General features: G+C 52.7%; 2 protein-coding genes across 4 annotated transcripts; one reads left to right on the top strand and one right to left on the bottom strand.

Annotated features, from left to right (window-relative positions):
- Nucleotides 1-193: 193 nt before the first annotated feature.
- clip3 (CAP-GLY domain containing linker protein 3) lies at nucleotides 194-12,410 on the top strand. 3 transcript variants are annotated; one of them, XM_029170338.2, is made up of 15 exons: nucleotides 194-354; nucleotides 3,263-3,667; nucleotides 4,028-4,167; nucleotides 4,393-4,486; nucleotides 4,578-4,739; nucleotides 4,821-4,939; nucleotides 5,023-5,259; nucleotides 5,586-5,633; nucleotides 5,739-5,874; nucleotides 5,952-6,116; nucleotides 6,191-6,322; nucleotides 6,407-6,530; nucleotides 6,592-6,659; nucleotides 6,745-6,817; nucleotides 9,638-12,410. In XM_029170338.2, exons 2-15 carry the CDS (start codon nucleotides 3,286-3,288, stop codon nucleotides 9,690-9,692), a joined length of 1,935 nt encoding a protein of 644 aa, XP_029026171.1. In that variant the 5' UTR covers nucleotides 194-354; nucleotides 3,263-3,285; the 3' UTR covers nucleotides 9,693-12,410. The 3 variants fall into 3 exon arrangements, with proteins under 3 accessions (XP_029026171.1, XP_029026174.1, XP_029026173.1); XM_029170340.3 differs by lacking the exon at nucleotides 194-354 and adding an exon at nucleotides 435-555; XM_029170341.2 differs by lacking the exon at nucleotides 5,586-5,633.
- A 154-nt stretch (nucleotides 12,411-12,564) lies between these two features.
- On the bottom strand, nucleotides 12,565-13,844 carry dharma. The gene is made up of 3 exons (XM_029171808.2): nucleotides 13,568-13,844; nucleotides 13,243-13,451; nucleotides 12,565-13,118 (listed from the first exon to the last, which is right to left on the bottom strand). The coding sequence occupies exons 1-3, from the start codon at nucleotides 13,842-13,844 to the stop codon at nucleotides 13,020-13,022; spliced, it is 585 nt and encodes a 194-aa protein (XP_029027641.2). The 3' UTR covers nucleotides 12,565-13,019.
- Nucleotides 13,845-14,366: the final 522 nt, after the last annotated feature.

Here is a 14,366-nt window from a genome sequence, read left to right as displayed (position 1 = left end):
TAATCGTTTTTGTCTGTAGAATTGATTCGATCATTATATTATTATTATTATTATTATTATTATTATTATTATTATTATTATTATTATTATTATTATTATTATTGTTATTGTTATCATTATGCAGACTTCATTTTGTCAATACGTGACGAAGAGAACATTAGAGACAGTGGCAGAGAGCGACAGATCCCGAGAACAGAACCAGAGGGAGGGGGTCTGGAGCGTCGGCAGGAGGCGGAGGAGGAGGAGGAGGAGGAGGACGAGGAGGGGAACAGCGTCAGTGTTGTTTGTGCCGTGGATCCGATCGGAGGGGCGATTGGTTCATCGTCGACCCACCAAGCAGCGGATTGTTTGCAGGTAAAAGCACTTTGCTGGTTTTATTGTTATTCTGATCAGCTGATAATCAGCAGCCCGCGGCGGGTTGTGGTGTTTATCAGGGAAGATGCTGAGGCTGAAAGACGATAGATGGGCGCTGTTCGAAACGACGCCTCTGATCAACAGCTGCTCTGCGTCTGACAGGACCCGCAGCCGAACCAGCAGCGTGTTCTTGGCGTAAACGTGAGCTCCACTGCTTCGTGTCGCGTGTGCGTGTTTTCATTGTTGGTCCGCGGCCCGTCCTTTACTACGCACATTGGTACCAGCCTTAAATGGCAGCTGTGACGCGCTGCTCTTTTTGCTCATGTCGATCCACACAGCGACGACACACGCTGTTGGTGAAGCGTTCATTTTCGCGGAGGCTTTGTTGAGGCTCGGCCTGGGTTTGTTGTAAAATGGAGGCTGGATGGAGGAGGATGCTGTTGGCATCGCCTCCTCCGTCTTCAGGCCTGGTTTCCATACGTCCTTCACATACGCTGAGATGAAGGTGTTCTACTGTATTTTCCACGTTGACATAGTTGACACATTGACTTAAAACAGGCCTATTGTTGGTGGCTTCCATCTGGGCCAGTTTTCCCACAGGAGCTCAGAGTAGGTTAGAGTCTGACAGGCTCCTGCAGCCTCTTATTCAATAAGAGCTGCTATGAGGCCTATTATGGAGATGCTACCAGTGACCACCTTGTTCTGCTACTGCTAGTGATTCTCTACCTGACAAACATCAGAGCACATGTCTGATTAAATAAACCTTCAGGGGTCAGCTGAGCTTTGCTTTCCGCTGACATTCAGCAACTGGAACACAAAATCCCAATGATCCCAATGAGTTTGTCCTGGATTTGGTTTCATTTGCTCGTTTTCATCACCACTGTTTTCCCTCATTCGATCTGTTTGTCCTTGCTGGTGAGATCTGTTCACTTGTTTTTCATCATCCATCCATTTTCATCCACTTATCCGGGGCTGCAGTCTGAGCAAAGACTTCCAGACTTCCCTCTCCCCGGACACCTCCTCCAGCTCTTCCGGTGGGACCCAAGGCGTTCCCAGGCCGAGACACACGGTCCCTCTATGTCCAGCGTGTCCTGGCTCTCCCCGGGGCTCCTGCCGGTGGGACGTGATGCCCGAGCCTCCTCCACTGGCTCCTCTCGATGTGGAGGAGCAGCGACTCTGCTCCGAGCTGCTCCCTGGTCCTCACCCTGTCTCTAAGGGAGCGTTCAGCCACCCTGAGGAGGACGCTCGTTTCGGCCGCTTGTACCCGTGATCTTGCCCTTTCGGTCATGACCATGAGTGAGGGCAGAAACGGAGACTGACCGGTAAATTGAGAGCTTTGCCTTTTGGCTCAGCGCCCTCTCCACCACGACGGACCGGTACTGATTCTGATCCCAGCTGCTTCACACAGAGCTGCAAACAGCAGCAGCGCACGCTGGAGGTCCTGGACCGATGAAGCCAACAGGACGACATCATCTGCAAAAGGCAGAGATGCAATCCTGTGGTCCCTGAACCAGCCTAGAAATCCTGTCCATAAAAACAATGAACAGAACCGGGTGTTTTTCATCACAACGGGTGGAATTAGCAGTAGAAGTTGCATAACCTTCATCTGCACCTGTTCAGGCAGGAATCAGACAACTGACACCTCAGATTACATCAGCCACATAATGACTTTAAACAAATCAGTTTGAGTCTTAGAAGGGAGAAACAACACGTGTTTGGTTTGTGACCACAATTCAGCTGCTCTGAGATCAGTAGACAAGTACAACACAATATTCAGTCCAGACATGTGTGGTGTCAGGGCTGACAAATGTTTCAAGCTTTTTTTCTGTTTTCACAGATCAGTACCAGTATCCAGCATCTGTGAATGTCTGATGCAACTGACAGCAGCAACTAGCTTAGCATGTAGCTTCTGCTGCACATAGTCACAGATAGACATGGATTATGAAAATTAGAACAACAAGTGTTTTTGTGGAGTCCGGAGCTGCTCCCACGCGCCTCCTTTGACCGACTGGTTGATCTCTGCATCCCAGCCCACGTGGACACATGGGGTTTAAACGGGATGGTCCAGCTCTGCTCAGTGTGTGGCTCCAATCAGCAGCTGCATGTGATCCAGATGTGAACACACATCGGTTTAGTACTGATGTAGAGTTACTGTGGGTCCAGACCCTGGTTCCCCACTGATGCCTCTAATCTGTTGATGGCTGTAGTGAAACAACCCGTCAACACTGGTTTATACTGGAGGTGTCCTGTGCCAGTTTCAGGCTGCACTCATTAACCTGTACAGGTCTGTTTGGTTCTATTACAGACCAAGGTGTTTTTTTATTTCTGTCCTCACCGGGTTCTAGCCTTTACTTCATTCACACTTCATACACAATACATACACTAGTATAAACAATTATTAACAACTGGATATTCCTTCTTGCTTCCTTCATTGGGATCTAATTACAGACGAGGGCTTTCTGCTTGGTGACTGCTTTGCTGTTGACGTGGGGAGTAGACGGAATCCAGCTGGAGCTGCCAGTCGCTGATGATGGACAGGAAGCCTGAGCGTCGGCTTCCTGAGCATCTGCCCTCATCACTTAGCACTCGTTCCTCCTGATTCTCTGAGCTGCATGTTGCACCTGTTCACATGCTATGAATCCATTCGGCTCAGGCGTGCAGGTTCAGCTGGGATGTGTTCGCTCGGTCCAGTGTTGGTCGGTCCAGGCACCGGTGCATCTGTCAGGCGCTGTATGGAGAATCTTCTTCATGCTTTCTTTGCTGTAGCTCAGGTCACATTGTCTCCTGTTTGTCCAGGGTTGGGACCAAAGACCAATAACAACTAAAGGTTTAGTTGTTAAGTTGTTTTCTTTCTTCTGAAAGTAAAATGTTTTAAAGAGATTAAAGATGCCTTCCTCCTCTTTGACAGGCACATCTGCAGCATCCCTTACCATGACAAAAGAAGAGAACCTGGAGGTGCAGGAGAAGGAGAGGCATGAGCGGGAGGAGCAGGAGGAGGGGAGGGTCCAAAGAGAAGACGAGGAGGCACTGACTGAGGAGGAAGATGAGGACGAAGACGAGGAAGACGAGGAGGAGTATGAGCTAGAGGAGGAGAGGGAGGGGGAGGAGAGGGCAGAGGTGGAGGATGAGGAGGAGAATGAGCACGAAGAGGAGCGAGAGCAGGAGGAGGACCCTGCACAGGCAAACCGGGAGCCTGAGGCCGAGCCTGAGGCCGAGCCACAGTCTGTGTCTGAGCACCAGAGTCCAGTTCAGGAGCCGCGGCGCCGAGCCATGGTGCACCCCTCCGCCCAGGCACCGCTGCCCCAGGACTACGGTACGTTGCACACACACTGTAAGACGGGGGCTGCTTCACCCTAAAGCAAACGTCCACCCGGAGCCGAGGCCCAGACTGCGGCCTGGCATCGCTGTGGAACGTCCTGGCCAGAACCCGGGTCCAACCTGAAACGCAGCACACAGGATCCAGTTTGCAGCCCAGAGGCCGATGAGCTGATCTCTGCTGTCGAGCTCGTTGCAGTTAGTCAGTGAAATGAAACCTGCCTGGAGCTCACGGTCACGTCACATTTGATGGTGATTGTAGAAAAGCTCCAGCCTCAGTCTGCGTTCTTCTGCTCTCATCACTTCCTTGTCCATCTCGCATTCTCTAACTTCTTTTCATGTGTGACTTTTTGTCCAGCGTTCACCTTCTTCGACCCGAATGACCCGGCGTGTCTGGAGATCCTCATGGAGCCTCGCACAAGTATCCCAGAGCTGTTTGCCATCGTGCGTCAGTGGGTTCCTCAGGTTCAGCACAAGATCGACATCATTGGCAACGAGGTGAGAGCGGAATCCAGCAGTGGCTCGAGGCTCCCCTCGGTTCTGCTGAGTCCGATCCTCACATTGACCCGGATTCAACCTCTTCCACATTAGCTTGTGTTAAAGCTGCACGAACAAAGGCAGTCAGTGTCAGAGGCGCTTCCATGACTCAGCAGGATGCATTCAATTCTGCTAATGCCGCGAAGCTGAACGTATTATTCACCGCCGTCTGTGCCGTGTCTGCAGATCCTGAAGCGCGGCTGCCACGTGAACGACCGCGACGGTCTGACCGACATGACGCTGCTTCACTACAGCTGCAAGGCCGGAGCTCACGGCGTCGGTGAGTCGCTGTCGGACCGCCCTCTAGCTTCATAGTGCATCAGAACCTTTAGTGGAGAAAGTGTCCTGATTCAAGCCGTGTTGTGATGCAGGCGACCCGGCAGCAGCGCTGCGACTCACCAGTCAGCTGATGTCCCTGGGCGCCGACGTGAGCCTGAGGAGCCGCTGGACCAACATGAACGCGCTGCACTACGCCGCCTACTTCGATGTGCCAGAACTGATCCGGGTTCTGCTCAAAGCGGCTAAACCCAGAGGTACAAACGCGGCTTCCAGAGTGCGGGCACTTTAACCAATGCTGAATTTGCTGAGGAGGCTTCTTGTTCTGTGCTCCACAGTGTTGAACTCCACGTGCAGTGACTTCCACTACGGCACCGCTCTTCACATCGCTGCCTCCAACCTGTGTCTGGGGGCGGTGAAGTGTCTGCTGGAGCACGGCGCCAACCCCACCGTCCGGGTACCAGCTGCAGCCATCGTAGCACAGTCGGGCGCTTCGAGCTCCACAGTCACACAAAAACAGTCTCTCCTCGTTTTCTGCAGAACGACAAAGGCCAGGTTCCAGCCGAGGTGGTTCCGGACCCGATGGACATGAGCCTGGACAAGGCGGAGGCGGCCATGGCGGCCAAGGAGCTGAAGCAGCTGCTGCTGGACGCCGTGCCCCTCAGCTGTAACCTCCCCAAGGCCACGCTGCCCAACTACGACAACATCCCCGGGAACCTGATGCTGACGTCCCTGGGGCTGAAGCTGGGCGACCGCGTGGTGCTGGACGACATGAAGGTCAGACCTTAGGAGCTGCCAGGGTCTGGGAGCAGGATTATCATTAGAAGCCAAACCACCAAGTCGTAACGCGTCAGGAAACAGGAGAAGGGGTCTCCAGACAAAAAGATTTAAGCAGGCTGACTGAGAAATGTAGGAGCTGAGGGAAGGTTGTGAGGAGTCCAGATCAGATCAGACCTTCCATTCTCCAGTCCCACGTTCAGTCAGACCCGCGGTGAGCTCCCGTAAAGAGCGGCGCTGCTGCAGTGGAGCTGCTGGAAGCACTGGTTTGAGTGGGATGTTTGTAGTGAATGCATGGCTCTGAACAGTATGTTCTCGCTGTGTAGCTCCAGAGAGACCAGAGCAGAGAGGACCCGGCTGCAACCCTCAGACAGGTTGGTTGGACCGGGCTGCACGTGTCCACACCAGCGCCAGCGCCAGCAGCAGCAGCAGCAGCCTGAGCTCCGAGCGGGCCGTAACTGCTGTGGTCTTCTCCCCAGAGCGGCACCCTGAGGTTCTGTGGTACCACGGAGTTCGCCAGCGGCCAGTGGGTCGGCGTGGAGCTGGACGAGCCGGAGGGGAAGAACGACGGCAGCGTGGGCGGAGTCCGCTACTTCATCTGTCCTCCTAAACTAGGTACCGCCTCGCCGGCGTCTGGGTCAGAGCCGCCTCGGCTTCAGTCTCTGACCTTTGATGCCTTTTCTGCTCGGCAGGAATTTTTGCCCCAGTGTCAAAGATTTCCAAGGCCGTTGATCAGACTCCTTCGTCGGTCACCTCCACGCCCCGAACGCCACGCTTGGACCTGGCCTCTCGGCTCGCTGGAAAGACCAAGAAGGAGAAAGAGAAGAAGGAGAAGGAGAAGGAGCGGGAGAAGAAAGGTAGAGCTAGCGGCGCCGCAGCGCGATAGAGGCAGCGCGATAGAGGCAGCGCTAACGTCTGTGTGTGATCTCAGCCCAGAGGAAGAAGGCGTCCGTCGCCAGTCTGGACCCAGAGGGAACCAACGTGGACGTGGGAGATCAGGTTCTGGTGGCCGGGCAGAAACACGGCACCGTTCGCTACTTCGGCAAGACGGACTTTGCTCCAGGTTTGTGTGCTGCCTTCAGGGACCCGGGTCCTGGTCGGTGCCGGAAGCGAGGCCGCCTGTCACCAGAGCTCTCTGTCCCTGCAGGTTTCTGGTTTGGAGTTGAACTGGATCAGCCCACTGGCAAACACGACGGTTCCGTGTTTGGGGTCCGGTACTTCAGCTGCCTGCCCAAATACGGCGTGTTCGCGCCGCCGTCCCGCGTGCAGAGGTAACGCTGAGTCAGCATGTTTGAGGCCGCGATCAACTGACTGACGCTTTGCTCTCCTCAGACTCTGCGGACCCAGAGACGGCTCGCAGGGCGACGGCTCCACGGTCAAGAAGGTCCACCAGGTCACCAGTGAGTGGACCCGACACGTTCTGGTTCTGCGTCTGAATCCATTCCAGCATTTGATGAATTCATGAATGGTCTTTCTGTGTCTCAGTGTCACAGCCCAAGCGAAACTTCAACACCATGCGTTCTCCGAAGGACCTGACCTCCGAGAACTCCATATCCAGGTAGGACCGGCTCGCCTGGACCCCTTCAGTCCAGCAGACCGGGCTGGAGTTAGAACCCTGGAGCCCAAACTCAGACGTTGGCTCTGGACGAATATACGCACATGTCTGGAGTTGGATATTTACCACCACCTCCTCCTCCTTTCTGTGCTGTCGTCTCTCCTCCTCCTCCTGCTCCTCTCTGTGCTGCCGTTGCTCCTCCTCCTCCTTCTCCTCTCTGTGCTGTCGTCTCTCCTCCTCCTCCTCCTCCTCCTCCTCCTCCTTCTCCTCTCTGTGCTGTCGTCTCTCCTCCTCCTCCTCCTCCTCTCCTCTCTGTGCTGTCGTCTCTCCTCCTCCTCCTCTCTGTGCTGTCGTCTCTCCTCCTCTTACTCCTCCTCCTCTCTGTGCTGTCGTCTCTCCTCCTCCTCCTTCTCCTCTCTGTGCTGTCGTCTCTCCTCCTCCTCCTCCTCTCTGTGCTGTCGTCTTTCCTCCTCCTCCTCCTCCTCCTCCTCCTCCTTCTCCTCTCTGTGCTGTCGTCTCTCCTCCTCCTCCTCCTCCTCCTCTCTGTGCTGTCGTCTCTCCTCCTCCTCCTTTTCTCTGTGCTGTCGTCTCTCCTCCTCCTCCTCCTCTCTGTGCTGTCGTCTTTCCTCCTCCTCCTCCTCCTCCTTCTCCTCTCTGTGCTGTCGTCTCTCCTCCTCCTCCTCCTCCTCCTCTCTGTGCTGTCGTCTCTCCTCCTCCTCCTCCTCTCTGTGCTGTCGTCTCTCCTCCTCCTCCTCCTCTCTGTGCTGTCGTCTCTCCTCCTCCTCCTCCTCCTCTCTGTGCTGTCGTCTTTCCTCCTCCTCCTCCTCCTCCTCCTGCTCCTCTCTGTGCTGCCGTTGCTCCTCCTCCTCCTTCTCCTCTCTGTGCTGTCGTCTCTCCTCCTCCTCCTCTCTGTGCTGTTGTCTCTCCTCCTCCTCCTCTCTGTGCTGTCGTCTCTCCTCCTCCTCCTCCTCCTCCTCCTCTCTGTGCTGTCGTCTCTCCTCCTCCTCCTCCTGCCCTCTGTGCTGTTGTCTCTCCTCCTCCTCCTCTCTGTGCTGTCGTCTCTCCTCCTCCTCCTCCTCCTCCTCCTCCTCCTCCTCCTCCTCCTCTCTGTGCTGTCGTCTCTCCTCCTCCTCCTCCTCTCTGTGCTGTCGTCTCTCCTCCTCCTCCTCCTCCTCCTCCTCCTCCTCTCCTCCTCTCTGTGCTGTCGTCTGTCTCTCTCCTCCTCCTCCTCCTCTCTGTGCTGTCGTCTCTCCTCTCCTCCTCCTCCTCCTCCTCCTCCTCTCTCTGTGCTGTCGTCTCTCCTCCTCCTCCTCCTCCTCTCTGTGCTGTCGTCTCTCCTCCTCCTCCTCCTCCTCCTCCTCCTCTCTGTGCTGTCGTCTCTCCTCCTCCTCCTCCTCTCTGTGCTGTCGTCTCTCCTCCTCCTCCTCCTCCTCCTCTGTGCTGTCGTCTCTCCTCCTCCTCCTTTTCTCTGTGCTGTCGTCTCTCCTCCTCCTTCTCCTCCTCTCTGTGCTGTCGTCTTTCCTCCTCCTCCTCCTCCTCCTCCCCTCCTCCTCCTCCTCCTTCTCCTCTCTGTGCTGTCGTCTCTCCTCCTCCTCCTCCTCCTCCTCCTCTCTGTGCTGTCGTCTCTCCTCCTCCTCCTCCTCCTCTCTGTGCTGTCGTCTCTCCTCCTCCTCCTCCTCTCTGTGCTGTCGTCTCTCCTCCTCCTCCTCCTCTCTGTGCTGTCGTCTTTCCTCCTCCTCCTCCTCCTGCTCCTCTCTGTGCTGCCGTTGCTCCTCCTCCTCCTTCTCCTCTCTGTGCTGTCGTCTCTCCTCCTCCTCCTCCTCCTCTCTGTGCTGTCGTCTCTCCTCCTACTCCTCCTCTCTGTGCTGTCGTCTCTCCTCCTCCTCCTCCTCCTCCTCCTCTCTGTGCTGTCGTCTCTCCTCCTCCTCCTCCTCCTCCTCCTGTGCTGTCGTCTCTCCTCCTCCTCCTCCTCCTCCTCTCTGTGCTGTCGTCTCTCCTCCTCCTCCTCCTCTCTGTGCTGTCGTCTCTCCTCCTCCTCCTCCTCCTCCTCCTCTCTGTGCTGTCGTCTCTCCTCCTCCTCCTCCTCCTCCTCCTCTCTGTGCTGTCCGTCTCTTCCTCCTCCTCCTCCTCCTCTCTGTGCTGTCGTCTCTCCTCCTCCTCCTCCTCCTCTCTGTGCTGTCGTCTCTCCTCCTCCTCCTCCTCCTGTGCTGTCGTCTTTCCTCCTCCTCCTCCTCCTGCTCCTCTCTGTGCTGCCGTTGCTCCTCCTCCTCCTTCTCCTCTCTGTGCTGTCGTCTCTCCTCCTCCTCCTCCTCCTCCTCTCTGTGCTGTCGTCTCTCCTCCTACTCCTCCTCTCTGTGCTGTCGTCTCTCCTCCTCCTCCTCCTCCTCCTCTCTGTGCTGTCGTCTCTCCTCTCTCCTCCTCCTCCTCCTCCTCCTCTCTGTGCTGTCGTCTCTCCTCCTCCTCCTCCTCCTCCTCCTCCTCTCTGTGCTGTCGTCTCTCCTCCTCCTCCTCCTCTCTGTGCTGTCGTCTCTCCTCCTCCTCCTCCTCCTCCTCCTCTCTGTGCTGTCGTCTCTCCTCCTCCTCCTCCTCCTCCTCTCTGTGCTGTCGTCTCTCCTCCTCCTCCTCCTCCTCCTCCTCTCTGTGCTGTCGTCTCTCCTCCTCCTCCTCCTCTCTGTGCTGTCGTCTCTCCTCCTCCTCCTCCTCCTCCTCCTCCTCTCTGTGCTGTCGTCTCTCCTCCTCCTCCTCCTCCTCCTCTCTGTGCTGCCCTTGCTCCTCCTGCTTTCATTCCTGCTCCTCCTGACTCCTTTCTCGGTCCTCCTGCAGGTTGCTGTTCTGCTGTTGGTTTCCATGGATGCTGCGTGCTGAGATGCAGTCCTAACCTCCTCTTCCTCCTCTGCTCCTTCACGGTCCAGTCTGTCTGCTCTGCTTTCTGTCCATCGTTAGTCGTACGGTCCTTGGACCGTCGCTGTCGTCGGTCCAACTCCTCGTAGTGAACTTCTGGTCCTCACTTCGCCGACGCTCGGCCTCCGTCCTTCTGATTTAGCCGTTCTTCTAGTGCCTTGTATCTGAGACGTTCTTTTCCTAAACCACAGTCCAGCTCTGCATGCTGTTGCTCATTTCCCAGCTGGTATTCGTCCCCGTCCTTTCGTTTTGGCAGTGGAACAGATTTCCTTGTTGTACTTTTGGGTTCAGCCACATTTTTTGCGAGGTCTCTGATGAAGGCGTTCAGTGAAGCCTTATGTCAGACAGCAGCAGCCAGTGAGGCTCATCACCTTGGTCAGATTCAAAGTGAAACAGGGTGGATCATCGACAGCTTCAGTCACTTTATGGCTGTTGCGTTGTTAGATCAGTTGTTTGAGTCTCACAAAAGGAAACATTTCAGATGATGAGACTCTGACACTGAACAAATCATCCTAATTCCTCTGTGACATAAGTTCATCTACTAGTGTGTGGAACACATGGAGCTGCAGATGTGATGTTGGAAACCAACCTGCTGATGGGCCCAAAACGAGGGTTCTGTTGATGCAGGTTTAGGTTTGCTGCTGGTGGACGTAACCTTAGGTTAGTGACTTTCAGCTTGGTTTGTTTGATTGTTAATTATAATGAGCTGCACAGTTGTATTATTTCTAATCTTTCATTTCTGTAGAACAGAAATATAAACTTTTCTCCTCCATTGAATATGTTCTCTAATATAGTTTCTCTCCTTGGTCTTCATTGAGTTAAGACATTAGTCTTCTGTGGATGTGAGCATCTGCAAAAACACTTACTTATTTACTTAACACACTTAACTTACATGTGCTAAATGTTGAAACTATGTGCATGGATGAAAACACTGAAGTAAACTGCAGCAGTGTTCAGTCTTAATGTGTGTTAATGTGTAATGCACAGATACAAACCTGATCTCACCCCAAGAATAAAACCTCCCAACAGGCACGTTCAGGGACGTTCGGGAGCCATGAGGGACGTTCGGGAGCATTCAGGGACGTTCGGGAGCGTTCAGGGACGTTCAGGAGCGTTCAAGAACGTTCAGGAGCGTTGAGGGACGTTTAGGAGCGTTTAGGAGCATTCAGGGACATTTAAAACTGTTCACGGACATTCAGAAGTGTTAAGGCTGAGAAAATAATGCCCAAAGAAAGGAAGCGTGTGCTGTTTGCTCTTGCTCAGTGCTGTCGCTTGGTCTGTGCCTGTTGATTCAGCTTCAGCTCTATATTTACACAAACTGCAGTGTTTCCACTCATCAGCAGAATTTATTCTCCATCCTATCATTGATAGATTCAACTTATGTGACACGAATCACATGAAGGTGCTGGTAGCTGCTCCCAGCTGACCTCGTTTGTCAGCACGTTAGGCTGTGACGCTACGCAGTGAATAATTAATTTGACATTCCACGTATAGAAATGACTGAACCCAAACTGAGACCATGGATCCCACTTTTGAATGTGCATTGATGGCGGAAGCTACCGGGTCCAGAGAAGGCTTCCTGTAGAGCCTGTCAACGCTGTGACAATGCGATATGCAGATGACTCACAGTTTTACCTTCTTGTATTTATGCCCACAGCCACTTTCCTCCAGCCCAAAGACAAGAGCTTGTACTTTACATCTGTTCATAACTTCACGGATAGGAAACGCTTTGCTACTAATAACCTGTAGCAGCTGTTCAGTCTCTATCTTAGGTGAACTTTGATGTTAGTGGATCACAGTGATGGTGGACGTTTGTGTTTGTACAGTAAACGTACAGTACAGTCAATCTGTCCCAGTGAAGCCCATTGGGTCGAGCTTAGTGTTCTACTGTGTAAATGTGGAGCTTTCTGGTTTGACCACTAGGCGTCAGTGAGTCGCTGGTTGTTCACCGTGCAGTAAATGAGCCTGGTGTTAGGGTTCCTCATTCCCCGGTTCTTCCTGGTTTTCTCCATTTAAAGGACGAATGCTCTTGTCTGCTTTACTCTTTTTCTGCGCTTGACATTTCTGCCGACTGGGTTTTAAAGTGATGCTTTACATGCTTGTGTTCAGGTGCTGAGTTTTGAGAATTTTCTCACCACTGTGTCGTTGTCATTCACGATCATTAGAATCTGAAGACAAGCGTGAAAACAAGGCTTAGGTTGAAAACAGCCACTCTGTAACTCAGACGAAGCTCATGAAAAGCAGATCAGCAGAAATGCCAAGAACCCATGTGATTTGTAGCTGAATAACTGTCGGGTTGTTAAATCCTCTATAATCAATCAGTGTTTGTGAGAATATAACGTTAAGATCATGGTCATAGAACTAATTCAGCACCTGCTGTTTTAACACTGATCTATAGCCTCTATTTTGATAAGCTCACTAAGTGTACTTTGAGTTCTCTGGTTTTGTAGCCTGTGTGTTACTTTGTGCTCGGTCACGGTCCGTGTGTGAATCACTCCTGTTTAAAAGGACGTCAAAGGGGAAACGGGAGAAGGAGCATGAACGCCCTCATCCCAGCAGATACTCACTGCATGCTCGCTCTCAGTATTTTCTGATCTGTTTTTTCAACATGTATCTTGTGTCTTCTTCAGCATGGAAATGCTCCTAATAACAGCAACAACTCAATGAATATAATAAAGAATTTGATGTTTTTCTACCTATTGTATTTGTTGCATTTTCTCACTTGAATCTGATTGTTGTGTTTATAAAGTAAATTGTTAATTTAACCAGTACTTTGGCATTGTTTGCCATCAGAGAGTTTTATATCAGCGTTTCTGCTTTTCCAAGCATCAGTCTGACAGTAAGTGAAACATAACTTCATACTTGACTTGACACAAAAAAATGTAACGTCCAGTTTTAGGATCTGTTTTATTTCCCAAAATGTGCAGTGTCCATATAAACCAGCATCAGTAGAAACTCAGTGGTCGCTTTAACAAAACCATACACACTCAGTCTGACTGTCGAAATAAATACAAGAAAAAAAAGTTCATAAAAATCTAACAAAAGTAACAAAAGACAGTTTTAAATCACATCATTATAAACGGTGCTTGTGTTTTAAAACTACAAAGAGCATCTTAAATAACTTGCATTAAAATATGAAGATCAATCTTTGAATCATTCAGTTGAACTAAGCCCAAATATTCAAGATTCACTTGTACAGTTCAGCTTCGGGTGACTTTCCCAGCAGGCCGTGAACGCATCACCCCAGGTCAACAGCGGTTATGTGGACCAGCACCGGTCCAACTAGAGCGGCTCGTGCCCAGCGTCAGAGGAACGGGGGCTTCTCTGGGGGAGAGGGGGGAGACTGGACGCCGGCGCCGCTGCACTGCCGCTTCCTTCGAGCCCGTCGGTTCTTAAACCACACCTGCAAACGAGGACAGTTTTGGGTTGAGCTGGTGCTTCAAATTCCCATTTGAATGTCATCCTACGTTACATCCGCGGTGTCTCCGTTCTCACACTCAAAGGCGTCCATCAGATGTAAAACTCACCCTCACGGTCTCCTCGCTGAGGCCCGTGCGTCTCGCCAGCTCGGCGCGCGCCTCCACGTGCGGGTAGTCGCTGAGCTCGAACAGCGCCTCCAGCTGCCTGCTCTGAGCGTCGGTGAACACCGTCCTCATCCGGGTCTTCTGCCGGAGCGGCGCCTGCGGAGGCGCCGCGGGGTGCGGGAGGACGTGGAAACCGGCGCACAGCTGCGCGTCTGGATGGAAGCGCAGAACGCAGTTAGGAAAAGACGCGGTGGATCCTTACAGAACTTTAAAACAGCATTTCTGTAACTGATAAAACAAAATAGAAAAAAATAGAGTGGCTTTGTACCTGCAGCGTGAACACAAACTCCGGGGCAGAGGTGAAGGTCCGGGCGGTGGAAGCACGTCCCACACGGATAACACGCCTCAACGAAGCCCATCCCTCGGTACCGCTGACAGCACGCGGCCGCGGCCGGGCCCGGGGCCGCGGGCCCGGCGTAGCCGAAGTCCAGAGTGAGTCCCCCGGACACTGTCTGTGGGAGATCCGCCACCTGCGGCCTGGGTCCGACCTGCGGGGACAGGATGCGCTCGATGCTGAAGTCCGACACTCTGCCTCCGTCCATCATTCGCCTTTCAGGATCTGCAGCGGCCACAAAGTTGCTCCAGTAGCGTCCAGGTTCCAGTTTTAAAGGGAGGTTCGGCCATCGGACACCTCGCAGCTCGTTCTTATGCTAATGAGATGAAGGTGATTTCGGTGTGTGATGGTGGAGTTCAGTCAGAGATGAGGAGAAGTCTGGACTTTGATTTGACCTTTGAACCCTTTGCTTCTTTGAAGTGAGCAGTGATGTGAAGTGATTTCACGTCACTAACCGCTTCTCCAGTAAACTTCAAACAACCTGGTTCTGTCGGTACCGGACAAAGGCCGAGAGACAATTAAGTCAAATACTTTGTGGTATCATCGCTTTGGTTTCAGATTCAGCCTGATTATTATATTTTATTATTGTTTGTGAAAAGAGTTGGTCCCAGTAGTGACGTACAACATTTTCATCTAAACTGCAGTGACGTAGAAATCAGCTTTCACTTCATTCATTACGTCATCGAGTAAAGCGCCATAAAGTTCTACACAAGTACCTTTATGTACTGCGGTG

Source organism: Betta splendens, chromosome 13, assembly GCF_900634795.4.
Source record: "Betta splendens chromosome 13, fBetSpl5.4, whole genome shotgun sequence".
Lineage (NCBI taxonomy): Eukaryota > Metazoa > Chordata > Actinopteri > Anabantiformes > Osphronemidae > Betta > Betta splendens.
This window is presented reverse-complemented; position numbering and strand designations above follow the sequence as displayed.

What these genes read in the sequence shown, in the direction of transcription:
- clip3 (XM_029170338.2), top strand. Translation starts at nt 3,286, where the DNA reads ATGACAAAAGAAGAGAACCTGGAGGTGCAGGAGAAGGAGAGGCATGAG. An exon ending in CCGCCGTCCCGCGTGCAGAG is followed by an intron (nt 6,531 to 6,591) that starts GTAACGCTGAGT and finishes TGCTCTCCTCAG; the next exon opens with ACTCTGCGGACCCAGAGACG. An exon ending in GAAGGTCCACCAGGTCACCA is followed by an intron (nt 6,660 to 6,744) that starts GTGAGTGGACCC and finishes TCTGTGTCTCAG; the next exon opens with TGTCACAGCCCAAGCGAAAC.
- dharma (XM_029171808.2), bottom strand. Translation starts at nt 13,844, where the DNA reads ATGATGGACGGAGGCAGAGTGTCGGACTTCAGCATCGAGCGCATCCTG. An exon ending in AGTTTGTGTTCACGCTGCAG is followed by an intron (nt 13,452 to 13,567) that starts GTACAAAGCCAC and finishes GCTTCCATCCAG; the next exon opens with ACGCGCAGCTGTGCGCCGGT. An exon ending in TCAGCGAGGAGACCGTGAGG is followed by an intron (nt 13,119 to 13,242) that starts GTGAGTTTTACA and finishes CCTCGTTTGCAG; the next exon opens with GTGTGGTTTAAGAACCGACG.